This window comes from Cucurbita pepo, chromosome LG07 (assembly GCF_002806865.2).
Source record: "Cucurbita pepo subsp. pepo cultivar mu-cu-16 chromosome LG07, ASM280686v2, whole genome shotgun sequence".
NCBI lineage: Eukaryota > Viridiplantae > Streptophyta > Magnoliopsida > Cucurbitales > Cucurbitaceae > Cucurbita > Cucurbita pepo.
This window is the reverse complement of record NC_036644.1, coordinates 339,852-358,451: the sequence shown is the minus strand read 5'-3', so window position 1 is coordinate 358,451 and position 18,600 is coordinate 339,852. Positions and strand designations below refer to the sequence as shown.

The following is an 18,600-nucleotide window of genomic DNA, read 5'->3' as shown; positions in this document are numbered from 1 at the left end:
TAATAATTATTTAATATATTTTTTTTAAATGAACTGAAAAAATTGAAATGAACTGAAAAAATTGAGCATTTAAATTGGCATTCGATTCAAATGATAAATAGAGAAAAATTATTATTAAGGTTAAACATATGCTTAAAAATGGTAAGAATAGTCTTACATTACCTTCACTTTTTATGCCAACGTCACTCGTGATTGTTTGACCCACAAGATGCCACTCGCAATCACCGCTACTTAACTGTTAGAGATCGCCATTAAAGACTAATGTCACGACCTCACTCTGTGGTCATAGTATTTGTCGAAAGATTTTAAATATATAACAAACAAACTTGTATATAAAAACTAAAAAAAATGTAATAAACATATAAATGTTTTAATTTTTATTTTTTTTATATAAAAATATATTTCTAAGTAACATTTTGTTTCCTAATTCAAACACACACTTAACATAATCAGAGCAATTTTGAGAGGAAATTTCAAACCTAAGTGTCAACAATTAGACCTGCCAAACCCACCAAAAAAAAAAGTCAAACACATAGTCCATCAGTTGACCACAATTTTATTTATTATTATTTTTTTTTAATAACATCAATATTATTATTTAGTACGACATTATTGATTTTAAATTCAGTTTTAAGGAATATACTCAATAAAATAGGTTTAACTTAGTATAATTATTTTTGGTTCTTGTCAAGGCATCTATTCATTTGGTCTGTTAGGTTCGAACGTTTATCTATTTTGTACCTCTACTTTAAAAAGTATGCTTTGACTTTTGTACCTTTAACCATATTCTAAAGTTCGACCAATTTTAAGATTTTATTTAAAAGTAAAAAGATTAAATTTAAAAATTTAAAAGTATATAGATTAAAATAGAATAAATTTGGAAGTAGAGAAACCAAATCATTCCTAAGTGATATGAAGCAGAATATGTCTTTCTATTTCCTCTCAAATTTCATTTTCACGGCAACAAATATATTTCACAAGAAAAGGTTGATATCGAACAATATCAATGAGTCGACGAGACGCTAGAATACTCCAGATCTTCGAATGGTAAAGGAAATGCATAAAAGTAAGCATAGATAGATAGAGAGGAAAGGAACTCACTCTACCACGTGAATGAAGGCAGTACATAAGACGGATACGCATCATATTTTGAAGCTAGAGCTTTGACAGAATTTAAATCAGCAATTTCGTCAAAATTACCAAGACCAAGTTCGGTTGCATGAATGCCACCAGTTATGAAGACTGATTGGATTCCAGCTGCATTTGCACCCTTGATGTCATGGTGGAGTGAATCGCCAACAGCAATGGAATCAGAGGCATCCACTCCAACCATAGACATTGCTGCTTGGTAGATAATCTGATATCATAGGGAAAATGATTACTACAATAATGGCATCGAGGAAGTTCCTATTAGCTACAACCAATTCGACCAAATGGCATTCGCCTATCTATAAGGCGGAACCTTAATGCGATTTTGAGGTTAGAACTTAACCTTTTATAAATTTTAAGTTTAGAGACTAAATTATTAAATTTAACTATAAGTTTATAGTTTGTGTCTAATAGGTTCTTGAATACTAAAAAGTATTCGATAGGTCATCAAACTTCTAATTTTGTGTTTAAAGGTCATGGCCAAAATGGAGTTGTACTTAGAATCTAATATCAAAGGCCATATGAATTAATACGAACAATTCGAGCAAGGCTAAACGAATCAAAACAATCAAAATCACCTTATCAGGTTTGCCCATCCATTTCACTTCACCACCGAGCTTTTCATATTTGGATGCAAGTGTACCTGCAAACACCACTAGTTCTCATTACATTGGCTAATTAAACAATAAAAGTCTTGGTGTTCTATATCACCAGCATACAAAGAGCCCTACAAACTAAGGACCTGAGTGGGTTTTTTTCCTTCAGAGAAATTTTTAGAGATCCAATTAAAGCGATGTATCATTTCATTTTCCTACAACTCAAATCACGTAACTAGTCCTGTAAAAAGAGCCCTACAAACTAAGAACCTGAGTTATCATAAACACCTTTTCTGTGTAAAATACTTTGTGAATCTCAAGCAGGCTTTCACTGCATTGATTTATCATTGACAAGTGAACATTTTTTTTGGGTAAGAGAGAAAAAATTCATATAACAAACAAAGGAGATACAAATAGGGAGGAAAAAAAAAAGAAAATAAAGAGGTGAAGAGATGAATCTCCTCCCAAGTAACCAAATATATATTTCTTACCAGGCATTACACGCAGATCTCTAGCCTCAACAGTCACATAATCTGGGTTGGCTACCACCATGGGAATCTTTTTGGCTGCACACTGCTCCAATATTTTCTCGAGTTCCTCGAGTGTCATTGGAAGTGGATCACCGGAAGGATGACCCAAAGCTTCAGTACCATGGGCCAATATAAACTCAGCTTCTTCAACATTGTCCACAACTCTTAGTCCCAGACCCTACAGACAGGAAAAATCCAGAGTTCACTACAAGTTCCCCCTTCACATTTTCACGTCTCTGCCTTCAGAGTTTTCACAATTTCCAGTAACTCATGCATTTTAGTCCCTTGAAAATTGAAAAATAAGGGAATCAAGTTAAACAGCAAATATAACTGCGCTGAGAAAGCGCTCAATTATCCTTGCACAAGGCTGCAAATTTCAAGTCTCTTTTCTGTGTGTGTGTGTGTGTGTGTGTGTGTGTGGCGTTGGCGTGAAATCAGGGATCGACTGTGAAAAGGTACAGAACGACGACAGAAACACCAACACATTCACAGATATGACTCAACCTCAAGTGATATGGCTCCACGGGAACTCCAAGTCATGTGAATGCAAGATCTACCAAGAGCAGCAAACCACGCATCATCCCTCCTTTTGATAGCAGAAACCATAAAATGAGTTCACTAAAACGGAAAGCCTCCCTTAAAATCAATCTCGAAGAAACAAATATAATAACAAAAAGAAGACAAAACGTGGAGGTAGCTGCTGGACTTAGGTATGCATTTTTTTTTTTTTTTTTGTCCATTAAGCAGTCTCAGTGTTGCCAGATACGATAATAATATTCATGGTTAGATAACAAGCATGCGATCTGCATTTTGGAAGGGGACAATCATGAACACGGTAAGAGGCAAACTGCTCCAACGATGAAAAAGAAAAAGAGAAATATCTACTAAAGCAACCAGTGGATAATGGTAAGAGAAATATACTACGCAGTGTACATGATGCTGTTCTCAGTGTAAACGAACTACGTTGAATCAAATATACATGGCGACCATGGATGAAATGGGGTTTGTGTTAGACTCGCGAGTATAAAATACAAAGACTAGCAGCTTGATAAAGTTTTAAAGAAGATTATCAACCTGTGCAGGTACCGATGAGTAAGTTCTCCACTTGTAATGGCTCCAACAAATAGACTGGGGTCAAATCCAAGGCTCTTCAATTTTTCCATTGTCGTCGATGATCGTCTTGAAGAATTACTTATAATAACCATCTTAGTACCACATTCTGCCAACTTTTCCACTGCGTCAAAATGGAAGTAATGCAATTATTAGCGTTGTGCTCAAACTCTAATGTGCTGAAGCTAACCCAGTCAATGAAAGGAAAGTCATCAAAGAGCTAAATCAAATGAATGGAAACGCACACGCTACAACAGCTCCAGGATAAGGCTGTTTTCCATCATGCAGAACTCCAAATTGATCCAAAAACCATGCCTGCACAGTCACCAGAATATTTATCACGATCTCACGAGACAGAAATCCAACATAGCAGCATTTGAGAATTGAGCCACTTTAAGAAGCACTCGAATGTGTGGCGTACGTCGTAACATTTAAAGATAAGTTAGGCTACAGTACATTTCCAAGATTTTGCAGAACCAAAAATTGCGTCGCCATGGATATAATTAAACAAACATTGGAGACTTCTCCACATCAACTCAACTTCAACAACTACTGATCCAATAAAAGCTTCAAGTCAAGAAACGCCATTAAAAGTGTTGGAACTGAAGTGGACGAAGAAATTCAAGCTTTGATTCGGCTAGAAATGGAATTAAACATTCGGTTAAGAAAGTTTCATCGATCCGGTAAAAGTTTAAAGTCAAAAAACGCAATCGAAAGGAATGAAATTGAAACAAACTTTGAAATTCAACCTTTGATTCAGTTTAGAAATGAAGTATGAAGAACCAGAATTCAATAAGATCAAATCGTGAGGAAGCAATACTAATCAGATTACCTTGAAGCGACGCGTCTCGGCTAGCTGTTGAAGGCCATTCAAGCTCTGAAACAGGTGGGACTCGGGCGCCATCACAGACCATCCAGGCGCCATTTTCTCCTCTGCTCTAAAGATTTCTTTGGTTCCAATTATACGAATTTTTTTTAAAAAAAAACAAAACAAAATTATTTACTTTGGGCTTTCGGCCCAATAACAAACGAGCCCATACCCATTTGACTCTTATGGACCGGCCCATTTCATGCGGAATATCAATTTTCGCGGAAAAATAAAATAAAAATAAAAATAAAAAATAGTCACCATGGTGGTGGCGGCAACCTAAAACGTCAACTATATCATACGATCTCAACCGTTGATCACGTCACCTTAGGGTTCCTATAAATAGCAGATTCTTCGACCGAAAAATTCCTCTGATTGCTTAGGCCGTCTCCGCGTTTCTCAACCTCAGTCTACTTCAGGACTTGGCTTTCGAGATGGTGAGTCCTTTGCTCAACTCCTAAAGAATATTCTAGATTCTTCAATCGTTCTTGAAGCTCAGCTGAATTCTAGCATTCAGTTGATGCAATGGTACAGAAATTAGCTGCATTTTGTACTTGTTTTTTTTTTTTTTTTTTTTTTTTTTTTTTTNTCTCGACGTTGCATTAGCTTTTAGTTCGGCAATATACTCGCATTCAATTGATATGTTCTGTTGTTTGATCGAGTTGTTTTCAAGAACATTGTGTCTCATTTATGATACTTGTTTCGGTGTCGAAGTGTAGTAAGTTTAAGTAGTATATATTTTGCTTATTATGTTCGTTTCTTGCCGACGATTGTTACCTGTGAATTATCACTGGCGCATGTCTGATATCTTCAGGCGTTTTGGGAACGATTGAAGCAACTACATTGTTTCGCTTGATTTTTTTTTTCATTGTTCAATTTTGCTCGAAGAAATCAGACAATTTATGGTTTTTTTTTTTTTTTTTTTTTTTTTTTTTGCAGGCTTTTGCGAAAGCTCAAAAGACGAAAGCGTACTTCAAACGATACCAGGTCAAGTTCAGGAGAAGAAGAGGTATTTCCACTTTCTTGTTGTTTTATCTTGATGAATAGACTTGAGAAGTTGATTTTCAGTTTCTGATATTAATCTCTCCTCCTGATAATATACAGATGGTAAGACTGATTACCGGGCTAGGATTCGCCTCATTAATCAAGACAAGAACAAGTACAACACTCCCAAATATCGTTTTGTTATCAGATTTGTATCCTCATGCAGTTTGCTAAGTAGCGCAGTGATGTTTTGTTTTATTCTCCAGTTGTTTCTTGATAAACGTGCAATGAGTGTTTTGGATCTTCCTCTCCCTTTCTCCCCTACTTCATTTTTCATGTCAGGGATACGAATACATGCCTCAACATAGAAATTTTTAGTTGGATGCATCATTTACTTAAGAGTTACGAGATGTAGGTTCTGTGGATTGGTCTATTGATTTATTTTGCGAGTTTTGATAGGCTTCCTTGTGCTATTCTGTGGTATAGTCATTCATCAAATTTATTAACATAGGATCAGTTCTTTTACTTTTATGGTCCATTTAGATTCCTGCAAGTTCTCAATTTTCTATAATTTCCTTTGAATACATTTGACTTTCTGTTAATAGCTATAAGTACCTTTTTATGTGTTGTTATGAATGGTGAGCTCTACTTGTGTTCACTTGAGAAATGGGAACCTTGACGTTAATATCTAGTCTAATAAGGATATTACAGCACAAATATTATCTTCTAGCATTGCTGGTGACATGGTTCTTGCTTCAGCTTATTCTCATGATTTGCCTCATTACGGTCTTGAAGTTGGTCTAACAAATTATGCAGCAGGTAATATTTTTGCACTGCATGTCTCTGGGTGAGTTTTTTTTCCCCATCTTTATCTAACTTCTTCATTTGTCTGGAATGGGTGTATGAAACGTGTGTAGCCTACTGCACTGGACTTCTCTTGGCTCGCCGTGTCTTGAAGAAGCTTGAGATGGATGATGAGTACGAGGGTAATCTTGAGGTAATCTATCAGTCCCCTCCATCTTCTCTCAAAAAAGAAGAAAATGAAATCTAAATAAAATGAAGTTCACCTCTTCTGTTATGGCTTACCCATTCCATTAAAAGTTTTATCCACTGAAAGTGTTTGTATAATTAGGTTACCGGAGAGGATTACTCTGTGGAACCCACAGATAGCCGAAGGCCTTTCAGAGCCCTCCTTGATGTAGGTTTAGTCCGAACAACAACAGGAAATCGTGTTTTTGGTGCCCTCAAGGTACTTTTAGCTATTCCATTTAAAGATGAGCTTCAAGATCCGTCCTTTTTCTTCTATTTGCAATACTTTTTATATGGTTTGATGAGTGCCTTCATTTATTATTTTTAACCCATGGCTGGGTACAAAATGAGTAATATATCTTGTTGAACCAATTGTACATTTATGTGACATGTATATGTGTGTATTTTCTATATTTTGTTCTTTCGAACGTCTATTTCAAATTTGAGCTTCCATGTTCATTATAATTTTGCTGCTTATTGTAATCGTGATGATAAGCTTTCAAGTTCGTTGCAGTATCTGTTCGCGATGTAATTTGAAGGATTACAAATTTCCAATTGGGACATTAAATATTAGTGGCTCTTGGTATCTTTTCTCAAACCACTGAAGCTATATATTTCACGTCACACAGGGAGCTTTAGATGGTGGATTGGATGTACCACACTCTGTCAAAAGGTTTGCTGGATTTTCAAAGGACAGCAAGGAGCTCGATGCCGAAGTTCATCGCAAATACATATTTGGAGGCCACATTGCTGCCTATATGAGGGTAAATTTTCATAAGTTTTTTCTTTTTAACTATTACAAAAGTTTCAGTATTAGTGCACAAACGAATTAGAATAGCCATGAAAATTCGTTTTCACTCTGAGTTGTATCACCAGACCTTGATGGAGGATGAACCAGAGAAGTACCAATCGCAATTCAGTGAATATATCAAGAAGGGGATAGACGCTGACAACATTGAGGAGTTGTTGAAAAAAGTTCACTCTGCCATCCGTTCAGAACCCTTGTTGAAGAAGGTTGAGAAGCAACCACCAAAGAAGCACAAGAGGTAAATGTCGAAAATCGGTTCGTTTTTCATGATTGAACTAGCATTTTTAGTTCTGCATTCTTACGCGGTTTGTCTGATAGGTATAACTTGAAGAAACTCACGTATGAAGAAAGGAAGGCCAAGTTGGTTGAGCGTTTGAATGCGTTGAATTCTGCTGCTGGAGCTGACGACGACGAAGACGATGAAGAGTGATTCAACCCGACACAAACTGTATTTCTACCAATTCTATCATTACAAACTCCTCAGTTTAAGTGAAAAGATCTATAGATTATTTTCTGAGTCTCCCTGAGGCAATTTTGCAGCATTGTTTAAGCGTTTAGTGTTCTAGTTTTAGATTGGCAATGAAGATGTTAACTTGGTTGTGTGTTTATTTATGCCAATTGCATCTTTTATTTTCATGTAGTTGATTCGTTGGATAGAATGCTTGATGCTTGGGACTGACCTAATCTTGGAATCCCGGTCGTTTGCTTTCTGTTGCCGGTTGGGTCGGTTCAATGGCCCTATACGAATTAGCAGTTTTTGATCCATCTGATCCTGTTCTTGATCCAATGTGGAGACACGTTATACCCTTCATGACTCGTGTGGGGACACGTTATACCCTTCATGACTTGTTGGAGACACGTTATACCCTTCATGACTCGTTGGAGTATCACAGCGGCGACGAAAAAACTACTTGAATAAAGGAAAGAATTAAGATAGATATCGGAAAATTAAGATATAAAGCATAACAATTTTTTTATAATTCCTTTCCGGTAGGTCATTTTAACCCTGACTTAAATTTTGGCATTTTATTTCAAAATATTATTTTCATTTTTTATTATTTCAAATCTTATCAGAAAATCATCTCCAAACCAAAAAAAAAAATCTTATCGGAATAGGAAAAATCCAAAGAAGAAAAAACGATTTGACAAATTATCCAAAAATATTTATTTATTTATTTCAATTAATACCGAATTAGTTTTTAGCAAAAATAATCACGAGTTTAACAAAATCTTGAGTACCCCTTGAGAAAAAAAAAAAAGAAAAAGAAAAAAAAAAAGTTAAATTTCCAAAAAAGTTTAGAACAACAAAGACAATAACAAAAATGAAGATCCAAATACTGAAGTTCTTAGCTTCTGAAGACTTCTGTTCCTGTAGATGTAGAACATAAAAACAGTAAGAAATAAAATAGCAAGACGAAAAATTAAATGATTAGTTGAATGGCTGAGCAGTGTCTAATCCAGTGTGATCACGAAGTGACAGTGATTAGCATTAATCAGAGGCAGCGAGCAAAGCCACATGGAATCAAGAACAAGATTTTCACACCCCACCAGTAGCAAAACGTGAGGCGAAGAACAAGAGTTGAAGATGAAGTTTCTTCAATAAGCCACACGATTCGATCCCTTCTATCTAATTTCTTTTTCAACTTTCTTCACCCAATCTCGTCTTTCGAACATTCATCTCTCACGATCTTCATGTAAGTTCTGCTCTGTTCAGCTCACTGCACTCTCGCACTATCATTTTTTCAGTTGTTTTGATACCTAGTTCTTCCATGGATCGCCAATGGTTCGCTTATTTTTTTTATCTGAATTCATCGTATTTTGATGTTTTTGTTATGAATAGTTTTGAATTTCGGAGTTTCTGTGCTATTTCTCTCTCTCTCTCTCTCTCGCGCGCGCGCTAATCTGAACTTTCTTCTTTAGGATGAAAGGCTGTTGAAGCTTTTTCCCTCATTACTGCGATTCGTTGGATTCAATTCAAAATGTTGTCGGTTTGCTCGGCGACGCCTAGCTGTTCTTCTCAATCTAAGGTTATCTTGTGCTTTTGAACTATCTTTATTCATCATTTGTTTTTGATAGAATGCTTTAAATACTTCAAAATTGATGACACTCCTCTGCTGGAGAATCAATCAATTAGGTATTTAGTTGATGGCGCCCTCTTAATCTGGGATACTCAATCCTTGTATCTGCATGCGTAACCAAATGTTTCTGACATGGAACAATGAAATAAACCTGCAGATTACTTTCCATGGCGGCCTGAGACTCTTGCTTCCATCCCAAAAGGGCGTTCAAGTTGGTAGCCATGGAGGTTTTCCTAAAGCTTTTGCCACAAGATCTTCTTTCTCTGATTTGGCTACAAGCGCTCAACAGCAATTATCCATAGGTAACACTAGTTATTGGTTTCCAAATGAATTGAATCATCTAAGTGGTAGAAATCTCGTTAGTTGTTGTACATTTGGTAACAATAAATGAAGAACTCCACATTTTGGCAGGTGGAGTGAAATATGTAGAGCATTCCAGTTTATCAGCAGGAGGAGAGGCACTCCTTGATGTTTCTGGACAACATGGTGAAATTCCATCAGTTCATGAAACCGTGTTAACCGATAACATTTCATCTGGGAAAACGCTTTTTGTGTCCGACTCTCTAAATTTCGATAACAATTCAGTTTTGAACACGAAAACAAGTGCTTTGGATTTTTTGGATCGGGTCAGCAAGACCTTTAATGCTTCTATTCAACAAGGGGAAAGTCTTATTGAAAAATCATTGGATACAATTAACTCATCAACATCAGCCTTGATTAAACAGGGCAATCAAAGTGTTGATGATGCCTTCAATAGTATATTTTCATCTGTTGATCAGATTGGGGAACAAGGTCGTGATCGACTGTCCAACTTGTCAACTGGGTTCAAGGAAGGCTCGTTCAAAGCTTCTGTTTCCGCGATTGACGTATTGAGACAAGCAGTTGTTGCAATTGAGGATTCTCTAGCAAATGCAACTTCATTTGTTGTCTACTCCTATGGGTCAGTCAAGGAAGTCTTTCCTCCTGAGATCAGGGATGCTCTAAGTTCATCTGAGCAAAGAGCAGCTGAAATCTTTAGCCCTGTCAGGACTGGTTTTCAGAAGGTATTGGTTAAAAGTTTATTTGGGTCTTATTTGATTGTTTAAAGGATGTATATTACATGTCTTCAGCATCCAAATTACAATATCCAAATGTATTTTTGGAAAGCAGATTTACCTCACCGTTGAGAGTTTGGAGAGAATCCTTGGCTTAGATCCAAGTGATCCGCTTGTTCCATTTGTACTCCTCGTTGGAAGCTCTGTCACTCTGTGGTATGATTATTCTTTACGCTTGAGGATATTATCATTATGCTGCGTCATGGAGAACATAGAATCCATTTCTTGAGGTTTAAGATTTAAATCAGATTTGTGCAGGGTTTTCTATTGGAGGAGGACATATGGTGGTTATTCTGGAGATTTATCTCCTCAATCAACTTTTGAGCTTCTGAAAGGATCAGAAAACGCTGTTCTTATTGATGTCCGGCCTGAGGCAAGAGACTGTAAAATTTCATGGCCTTTGTATTCACAACATTAGCATGTTTAAGTCCTTTCTCCAGAAAATAACTATAGTGTTGAACGTTTCATTTGAGCCTACTCTTCTACTGTTTCATGAAATACACACACACACTCACACACACACACACACACACATATAAGAAATTTTTAGTACCAGGTTCAAATTTTAAATTTGTTGTTGTTGGTCTTTTTTTTCTTCTTTTTTTCTGTAGGATTTGAGAGAAAAAGATGGGATTCCTGATCTTAGACGTAGAGCGCGAGCTCGCTACGCAAGTGTAACTCTACCAGAGGTTGGTTGTGTGCATTGTTTTATTTGGAAGTATCCAGAGAAATGATAAGTTCTTACTTGACACAAAAAACAAGCATTGCACTCTATTCCATGCTTCTTCTTATAGCTATTTTTGCCCTTAATTTTCAGGTTGATGACTCTATCCGGAAGTTAGTAACGAATGGAAGAGACCTTGATGACGCTTTACTTGCTTCTGTCATCCGGAACTTAAAGATTGTTGAGGTAGTCGGTTTTTTCTCTTTTAAGTGGCCTTTGAGTTCTTGGCCTATTAGAAAATAGTATTTGGTTTGATTAATGATGTGATTATTGGCTTGTGCTCTCTGTAGGACAGGTCCAAGGTTATCATCATGGATGCCAACGGTACAGGTTCTAAAAACATTGCAAGATCATTGAGAAAACTTGGGGTCAAGGCATGTATTCTATATTCCTAACATTCTTTTCAAGGAATGTAGAAACACTTCCAAAATTTTGAACTTTGTTTGATCATGAGAATTTTAATAATGCTGGAGACAGCGTGTTGGTTGAAATATTAGCACATCTATTTTTATCCCAATGTGAGATCCAACTGGTTGGAGAGGGGAACGAAGCATTCCTTATAAGGGTGTGGAAACTTCTCACTAGCAAATGCGTTTTAAAACCGTGAGGTTGACGGCGATACGTAACGAGCCAAAGCAGATAATATCTGCTAGGTGTGGACTTGGACTGTTACAAATGGTATCAGAGTCAAACACCAGGCGGTGTGCGAACGAGGACGCTGGGCTCTCAAGGGGGCGGATTGTGGGATCCCATTGGTTGGAGAGGGGAACGAAGCATTCCTTATAAGGGTGTGGAAACCTCTACCTAGCAGACGCGCTTTAAAACTGTGAGGCTGACAGCGATACGTAACGGGCCAAAACGGACAATATCTGCTAAAACGTTGGACTTGGATTGATACATATAACCTATTCTCTCATGAATTACTTACCAATATCTTTATATTATAGCATTGTTGTTATTATTATTTTGGGTAACCATAAGAAAAAAATCTTACAAATCCAGTAATTGAATGTTCCTTGCATCCAAATTGCTCCAGACTCAATGCCCTTTTGATATTTACTTGACAGAAACCATACTTGATCCAAGGTGGATTTCGGTCCTGGGTGAAGGAGGGCCTCCGCATCAAGGAGCTCAAATCTGAAACAGCACTTAGCATACTTAATGAGGTATCTTACGTTTTTTGCTGTGTAGTCAAAATTATGAAAATAGCTCAAAGAAATATCAAGTTCCCATGTAAACTTGTCTCTTCTGAGTCAAACTGCAATCATTTCAGGAAGCTGAGGCGATCTTGGCGGAAATAAATCCATCTCCCGTGCAAGTTCTGGGTTATGGTTTGGTAAGGTTAACTTTACATTCACAATATTTCAGCAAGAATTTGATGACCATTGAACTCATTTTTATTCATGGCTTTTGCTCCTGTTATTAACTCCATGTGCATTGCAATCAGAGGAATAGAGAGACTCTCAGGATTCCTCTAACAAGAAATATACACAAACAAACTATATTGCAACATCAACAAAGATTACAATATCAAAAGACTGTGTCACCAAAGTCCCTGCACTAAGACAATACCAAAATCTTCTCCCTAGAAAGCCCCTCAAGGTTTTTAAAATGCGTCTGCTAGGGAGGAGTTTCCACACCCTTATAAAGAATGTTTCGTTTCCCTCTCCAACCAATGTGGGATCTCACAATCCACCTCTCTTCAGGCCCAGCATCCTCGCTGGCACTCGTTTCCCTCTCCAATCCGTATGGGATCTCACAATCCACCCTCTTCGGGGCCTAGCGTCCTCGCTGGCACTCGTTCCACTCTCCAATTGATGTGGAATCTCACAATCCACCCCCTTCAAGACCCAATGTCCTCCCTGACACTCGTTCCCCTCTCCAATCGATGTGGGATCTCACGTGCTAGATATCAAGTTTATATTGCCTTGATCATTCATTTCACATTTACATAAAAGACAATCTTCCCTGTAAATTTTTTTTTTTTTTTTTTTTTTTTTTAAAAGGGGNTTCTGATATGCATCTTTCTCTAAACTCTTCCTTTTTCATTTTGTGCAGGGTCTCGTTGCAACTTTATATGCTTTACTAGGTAATGCAAATCTCAAATCTTTTGCTTGCATAAACTCTATCGGTTGGGTTTCACAAAGCAGAACTTTAATACTCCACTTTTCTACAAATATGTTCTGCATTTGTTACTCAATCTCAACTGAAGTGGATATCCTTTAATCCTTAATTCTTGCTTTTGATATCGACCCGAAAGGAGTTTGTTTAATCTTTTTCTGATGTATAATTTGTTATCTGTCAGAGTGGGAGACATCCTTACAAATAATTGCCATCCTGGGCCTCGGTCAGGTACTTCTTATGATACTCGACTTAAAACTTTTCTATACTTGCAAGTAGAAATATTAGGTTGTCTACTTTGGAAGTACCATTACTCTACTGTTATATTGACATGGTATGGAAACTCCACCAGACAATTTATCGGCGAGTTTCTTCCTATAATGATGCTGAAGATTTGACTAAAGATATCAGGTGAAGTTTAACTATCTAAGACCAGTTTAAAATTTGATCATTTTTGCACCAAAAATCTCTAACTATTCCCATATTGTGGATTCTTTTAGGCTGCTGCTTACTCCAGTCAGTCTTGGAGCCCAGGCATTATCATGGGCGGCCGGGAAAGTTGAGACGAACGGCGTTGGACTACCGACGTCTCCTTCGTCCTCGGATGTGCAAAACAGGGTGCTGCAGGCTGCTGCAAAGCACGAATCTCAGCCTTCAGTGGATGAAGGTATCCAAAACAGACCGGCGGAGGCAACAATTCCAGTCAGTGAGGGCGTAGATCTTTCTGAGGCATAGAACAAGATTTTCTGGGATTGCATATTAATGCTTGTTGATGAAAGCCCCTTCTGATCTGATCTGATCTTGATTGTTGATCCAGGTACACTAACAGTATAGCATGTTCAAATAGATGACTGCTTGGATCAGTTAGTCAAGCAAAATTGTGAGCTAATTTCATTGCCTTTTCTTCTCTCTCTCTCTCTCTCTCTCTCTCTTCAGAAAAGATGTAGAGTTCTTTGCAAATACTAAATCAATATTGTCTTGCATGTTGATAGTAAATTTGCATGGTATATTATTTTTTAAATAGTTTCTTATCTAAATTTATTCGGGTGAAATACAAAATTGAAAAATATTCGAATGTAAAGAAGATAAAATATTGAAACTTTTGAAAAATGGAACCAAGTTTAACGAACATATTCGAACACTATCAACACCTTTAAATTTGAAGCATAACAAAAAAAAAAAAATCACTTGTCTACCTTGATTGGTTATACATCTCCGTCAACTTCATGATTTTAAAGCATAACTAATAGGGAGAGATTTGCTAACACCTTTATAAGGAAGACTTCGATTTCCTCTCCGACCATTGTGTGATGAGGATCCCACCATTTGTAACAACCCAAACTCACTCACCGCTTAGATATTGTTTGTTTTGGCCCGTTACGTATCGCCGTCAGACTCTCAATTTTAAAATGCATATGATATAGAGAGAAGTTTCCACACCCTTTCTAGGAATGATTGGTTATTGGTTCCCCCTACAACCATTACACTACATACTAGAGGAACTTGGCCTCGGCCTTAGCCTCAAGTGTTTTCTAAATTCATTTTTTAGGTCCAAAATATTGGCATCAATTATTCTATTATTATTATTTTTGTAATAATTGTGTTGGGTTATACTTATAAATTTGCCCTTTTTTGGGTGAGTACATATAAATTTGTTTGAATATGGATGGATTGGGAAATGGGCTTCATACGAGTTGGGCCGAGATAAGATATTTGTTGTATATGAGCTTTGAAGTTATTGGGCTCAAAAGCCCAATAACTAGAGAACGTTAGAAAGCAGGCCCATCTTCTTGAGTAACCGAAACCGAGTTTTATTGAATTTGTGAGGGCTTATTTGTAATTCAATCTAATGCGGTTAGGGTTTTCTTTTCGCTCATCTTCTTCAGAGCCTATAAAAGCCGCCTTCAACATCGCAGTTCTTCATAATCCTCTTGCGGTGATCTTTTCCGAGTTCCAATTTCTAGGGTTTCTTCTTCGTTATTCTCAGCGTTTTCGTTTAGGGTTGTTTCTTCCGTAATGGTCTGTTCTAGTTTTTCCTTATCTCTCTTTTGAAGAAAAAAATGAAAAATGTTTTTTAATTTCGATTTGCTTGAATGGAAGAAGAACAATGGAGGGAAGCCAATTTGCAGAGCAAGGGCGTCGATTTATAATGGCGTGAATTGCATTGAAGGTTGGCCATATAAACGTTAGCGGTTCTCCGTGCCTGTCAAATTTCTTTAGTTTTGATTATGGCCTCGAACAAGTCGCTACATTCATTTTAAATCTCATTCTCTTCTTCTGTTCATCACTTTTCACGTTTTGATTCTCAAGTCTTTTATCTGACCAAATCTCCGTTTCTGCTGTTTTTTTATTCATTTTCTGGATTTTCCACATGAAATTAGATCCAGAAAGTTCAAACGAATTTCCGTACTCTTGGTAGCTCATTTAGATTCCAGGTGCAAAACTCTTAAAGATTAGCGATGCTTTTGTTTTTTCAAATTCGATCCTCATTCATAGCTTACGAGTCCCTTTCAGCGTTCCTCCCCAATCTCTTATTTCTTCACACCACAAACAAAAAGATTTAAGTGATTTTTTTAGTTTAATAATTATTAGTTGAAGTGCAATCTCTAGTAGCAATGGTTGAAGAAAACAGCGTCCGCAATGGATTTGTGGCGCCGCACATCGGTGAACCCCCACCCCCCGAGGGTGTTTGACGGTGGCCGAATGTGCACGTTGTGGCGGGTCGGGTGCCTGCCACCCAATTTTGAATGCCACTAAAACAGAAGATTGATTATAAATTCAAAACCCAAATAGGAATTTGGCCACTAATTTTGTTAAAATCCAGACACAGATTTATATATAAGAACATATTTATAATGTATAATGTTTAGATTATTTTGTTATTCTGAGGAACCAGATATTACAGCTGACGCAAGTTACACAAAAAGAAGAAAAACGTAGAGAACGCTTAAACTCTCCTACTTCGTATCTCTAATTTACTCCACACGATGTGTTTTCACTAGAACACGAATTGCTAGTTTCTTATCCTTTTGACAGTGGCGATTATTCCTTCTTTTGCTTCTTTGCACCTACTACAGCTTAACCTCCCGATTGAAAATCCAACTGAACGGAACTGTAGGACCTTCTTTCGCCCGTGTTTGAGCTCTTTCTTCTAGCCTTCTAATTCTTGCTGGTAATCCACACACATAATCCTGAGCCTTCTGCCCCTGGCCTGACAGTCCTGTGAGCTGTTCCACCTTCCATCTCCCAACCAAAAACTCCACTATGTCGGCGTAGTCCTTGGCTGTATAAACCCCCAGCCTCTGAGCAACTGCCGAGAAGTGATTGAAGAGGTTGTTGTCACGGCCATCGTACATCATGTGTGCTGGCATTGTAATGTTCTTCCTCATCATGTCTTCAAAACACAGGACGGTTCCTTCAGGGTCTATCTCAAACAGCTTTTCAACTATTTTTGTATATGCAGCTTCGTGTCGCTTCTCATCTGCAGCAATTGTTCCACATAATTGGGCCAACTTTATGTCTCCGTGCTCCTTTGCTAATCTGGCAGTGTTCCCATGGGAGATGAAGGTTGCTCTCTCTTGAAATGATGTGTATATAAATCCTAGGTAAGGGTTGTTTTCAGTCCCTGGGTCCTATATAAACACAATCCATACGAAATTTTAATAAAGAATTTAGCAGGACTAGTGAAAAAATGGAGAAATTGTGCGTGGAATACTCCAAAATGCATCAGCAATTGTGAAGGTTGTAATGAATTAAGTATAGCCTAGTATGAACGTGTGTGCGCTTAATCACTCGTGGGTTTGAAGAAGACCAAAATTTGAAAGTAATGTGATGAGGAAAAGGAAAATTCGATAGTGTTAGATGGATCTCACCATTCCTGATCCAATCAAATACTGAATAGTTTTCTCAACCTGCCTCATATCAACTCGCCCTGATAGGTAAAGATATTTGTTTAGTAGGTCACCATGCCTGTTCTCTTCAGCAGTCCAAGACCTCGTCCAAATGGCCCAAGAACTGAGGCTTGCTCCAGTTTCATCCCTAACTCCATCCATGGTGTTAAGCATTGTCTGGTAAGTAGGAAGGGCATCTTCTGTTATCATGTCTCCAACTAAAACGACGAAGTAATCATCGGGGACTTCCTTTGCCCTCTCTCTAAGTTCCATCACGTGCTCCTGAAATCCCTCAGATGCCGGATCTGGCAAGAAATCCAGTGGTTGCCAACACCTCTCCACTGGTTTCAAATAAACTAAAATGTTCTCTGCTGCCCAATCCTCCAGACATTTAAACATCTCTATCTTATGTGGTGGCATCGAGTGGGTTACTTGAAGATGCACTTCCCTAGGAGGCTTAAAGGGTTTCTTAAGGGCCTCGACCTCCCTGGTATGTTTACGAAACACACAAAACAAGGCAAAATAGTTGAGCAACAGAGATTTCTCGTTCCTGCATAGGCAGATTACAATTTGGAACGATAGGCAGATTACAATTCTTCTAAATAATTAAGTCTAGCCTTAGTTTATTCTGTCTTTATTGGATAAGAATCCACATTGTTCACAAATGTTCGTTTTGGATTTAAAATATTTCTTATAATTTAATCCATTTACACTGTCCAAGTAAGGAATCGGATTACAGAGATTTATACCCTGAAAAACTTGGTCTATTAACGGTTTATGAACATATAAGCAGAGAAATGTCAGGAAAAAGGAACAAATGAGCTGCGGAAGATCAGAGCGAAGAATAAATGAACAAGATAGAACACTCGCAAGAAGACAGAAAAAGTGAACGCCGCTCCGCCAAATACACCAAAGAATACCAAATGAACAATCATGCAACCACACGGTTAACTACAGATCAAATTTACGGCCACAGCAAAGAAAATTGAACATCTATTTTCGTTTTCTGGAATTATAACAGAATAAGGAAGAAACCTATTCGTACCGGCAGGAATGAGCCATAATCACTCAGTCGACGTGATATGCGATAGAAAACGAAGAAAAACAGAACGATAACAATGCAATTGAAACGGCTTCATATTCATCGCCATTCAGGAACACACTCCATTATAATAAAAGAAGGAGAATCTACCTGGAAGTGGAGCGGAGAGTGGAGGCCACAACGAACTTTGGAGATCTGAAACTCGCAAGCTGCGGCATCGCAAAGGACGGCAACTTAGGAGATTGAGAGGAGAGAAGATGGAATTGGAGCGCCATTATCCTACTGTTTCAGTATGCACCTTCCTTATTCCGGTGAGCTCGTCGGAAAACGCTTCCTCGGAAGAAGAAGAAGGAAATGGACCTTCCTTTCCGTATGTGACTGTGATGCTAAATGAATACCAGAAAGAGCACAGCTTATTCTGACATGTAAAGTGCTTTTTATATCCAAAAATATATATATACAAAATACAAAATAATAATAATAATAATAATAATAATAATAATAATAATAATAAAACCTTTCAAATAACAATCCTTCAAAAATAATTCAGTGGTAATGGTTAATTATTATCTATTAT

At 37.5% G+C, this 18,600-nt stretch overlaps 4 protein-coding genes and 1 non-coding gene across 7 annotated transcripts; 3 read left to right on the top strand and 2 right to left on the bottom strand.

Moving 5' to 3' along the window:
• Nucleotides 1–156: 156 nt before the first annotated feature.
• On the bottom strand, nucleotides 157–4,340 carry LOC111798510 (pyridoxal phosphate phosphatase). Of its 2 annotated transcripts, XM_023681708.1 has the most exons (8): nucleotides 4,218–4,340; nucleotides 3,631–3,700; nucleotides 3,350–3,509; nucleotides 2,780–2,861; nucleotides 2,237–2,453; nucleotides 1,728–1,792; nucleotides 1,102–1,357; nucleotides 157–235 (listed from the first exon to the last, which is right to left on the bottom strand). In XM_023681708.1, exons 1-7 carry the CDS (start codon nucleotides 4,308–4,310, stop codon nucleotides 1,103–1,105), a joined length of 942 nt encoding a protein of 313 aa, XP_023537476.1. In that variant the 5' UTR covers nucleotides 4,311–4,340; the 3' UTR covers nucleotides 157–235; nucleotide 1,102. The 2 variants fall into 2 exon arrangements, with proteins under 2 accessions (XP_023537476.1, XP_023537475.1); XM_023681707.1 differs by lacking the exon at nucleotides 157–235 and having other exon boundaries at nucleotides 914–1,357.
• A 247-nt stretch (nucleotides 4,341–4,587) lies between these two features.
• On the top strand, nucleotides 4,588–7,714 carry LOC111799306 (60S ribosomal protein L5-like). Its single transcript, XM_023682817.1, has 9 exons — nucleotides 4,588–4,690; nucleotides 5,193–5,262; nucleotides 5,358–5,449; nucleotides 5,930–6,056; nucleotides 6,155–6,234; nucleotides 6,370–6,486; nucleotides 6,896–7,030; nucleotides 7,143–7,312; nucleotides 7,393–7,714. Exons 1-9 carry the CDS (start codon nucleotides 4,688–4,690, stop codon nucleotides 7,502–7,504), a joined length of 906 nt encoding a protein of 301 aa, XP_023538585.1. The 5' UTR covers nucleotides 4,588–4,687; the 3' UTR covers nucleotides 7,505–7,714.
• Nucleotides 7,715–8,392: 678 nt separating this feature from the next.
• Nucleotides 8,393–14,112, top strand: LOC111798638. 2 transcript variants are annotated; one of them, XM_023681910.1, is made up of 15 exons: nucleotides 8,393–8,857; nucleotides 8,995–9,101; nucleotides 9,310–9,454; nucleotides 9,564–10,195; nucleotides 10,302–10,402; nucleotides 10,505–10,619; nucleotides 10,858–10,935; nucleotides 11,064–11,156; nucleotides 11,261–11,344; nucleotides 12,038–12,136; nucleotides 12,244–12,306; nucleotides 13,029–13,059; nucleotides 13,276–13,322; nucleotides 13,444–13,502; nucleotides 13,592–14,112. In XM_023681910.1, exons 2-15 carry the CDS (start codon nucleotides 9,054–9,056, stop codon nucleotides 13,824–13,826), a joined length of 1,830 nt encoding a protein of 609 aa, XP_023537678.1. In that variant the 5' UTR covers nucleotides 8,393–8,857; nucleotides 8,995–9,053; the 3' UTR covers nucleotides 13,827–14,112. The 2 variants fall into 2 exon arrangements, with proteins under 2 accessions (XP_023537678.1, XP_023537677.1); XM_023681909.1 differs by having other exon boundaries at nucleotides 8,394–8,768.
• Nucleotides 14,113–15,219: 1,107 nt separating this feature from the next.
• LOC111799347 lies at nucleotides 15,220–15,344 on the top strand. Its single transcript, XR_002815817.1, has one exon. It is a non-coding gene; the product is annotated as a small nucleolar RNA snoR86 (small nucleolar RNA).
• A 600-nt stretch (nucleotides 15,345–15,944) lies between these two features.
• Nucleotides 15,945–18,429, bottom strand: LOC111798098 (acyl-[acyl-carrier-protein] desaturase, chloroplastic-like). The gene is made up of 3 exons (XM_023681064.1): nucleotides 18,174–18,429; nucleotides 16,964–17,468; nucleotides 15,945–16,723 (listed from the first exon to the last, which is right to left on the bottom strand). Exons 1-3 carry the CDS (start codon nucleotides 18,296–18,298, stop codon nucleotides 16,163–16,165), a joined length of 1,191 nt encoding a protein of 396 aa, XP_023536832.1. The 5' UTR covers nucleotides 18,299–18,429; the 3' UTR covers nucleotides 15,945–16,162.
• Between the last annotated feature and the right edge of the window lie 171 nt (nucleotides 18,430–18,600).

Bases quoted from the DNA above. Each gene is read 5' to 3' on its own strand.
- LOC111798638 (XM_023681910.1), top strand. From the start codon at position 9,054: ATGTTGTCGGTTTGCTCGGCGACGCCTAGCTGTTCTTCTCAATCTAAG. The intron at 11,157-11,260 runs GTAGTCGGTTTT...TGCTCTCTGTAG, and splicing joins GGAACTTAAAGATTGTTGAG to GACAGGTCCAAGGTTATCAT. The intron at 12,137-12,243 runs GTATCTTACGTT...CAATCATTTCAG, and splicing joins CACTTAGCATACTTAATGAG to GAAGCTGAGGCGATCTTGGC.
- LOC111798098 (XM_023681064.1), bottom strand. From the start codon at position 18,298: ATGGCGCTCCAATTCCATCTTCTCTCCTCTCAATCTCCTAAGTTGCCG. The intron at 17,469-18,173 runs GTAGATTCTCCT...TAAACATACCAG, and splicing joins ACTCTCCGCTCCACTTCCAG to GGAGGTCGAGGCCCTTAAGA. The intron at 16,724-16,963 runs GTGAGATCCATC...GTGTTTATATAG, and splicing joins ATTTGATTGGATCAGGAATG to GACCCAGGGACTGAAAACAA.
- LOC111799306 (XM_023682817.1), top strand. The intron at 6,235-6,369 runs GTAATCTATCAG...TTGTATAATTAG, and splicing joins AGTACGAGGGTAATCTTGAG to GTTACCGGAGAGGATTACTC. The intron at 7,313-7,392 runs GTAAATGTCGAA...TTTGTCTGATAG, and splicing joins CCACCAAAGAAGCACAAGAG to GTATAACTTGAAGAAACTCA.
- LOC111798510 (XM_023681708.1), bottom strand. From the start codon at position 4,310: ATGGCGCCTGGATGGTCTGTGATGGCGCCCGAGTCCCACCTGTTTCAG. The intron at 3,701-4,217 runs GTAATCTGATTA...GTGACTGTGCAG, and splicing joins CCGAGACGCGTCGCTTCAAG to GCATGGTTTTTGGATCAATT. The intron at 1,358-1,727 runs GTGATTTTGATT...CTATGATATCAG, and splicing joins GGATGGGCAAACCTGATAAG to ATTATCTACCAAGCAGCAAT.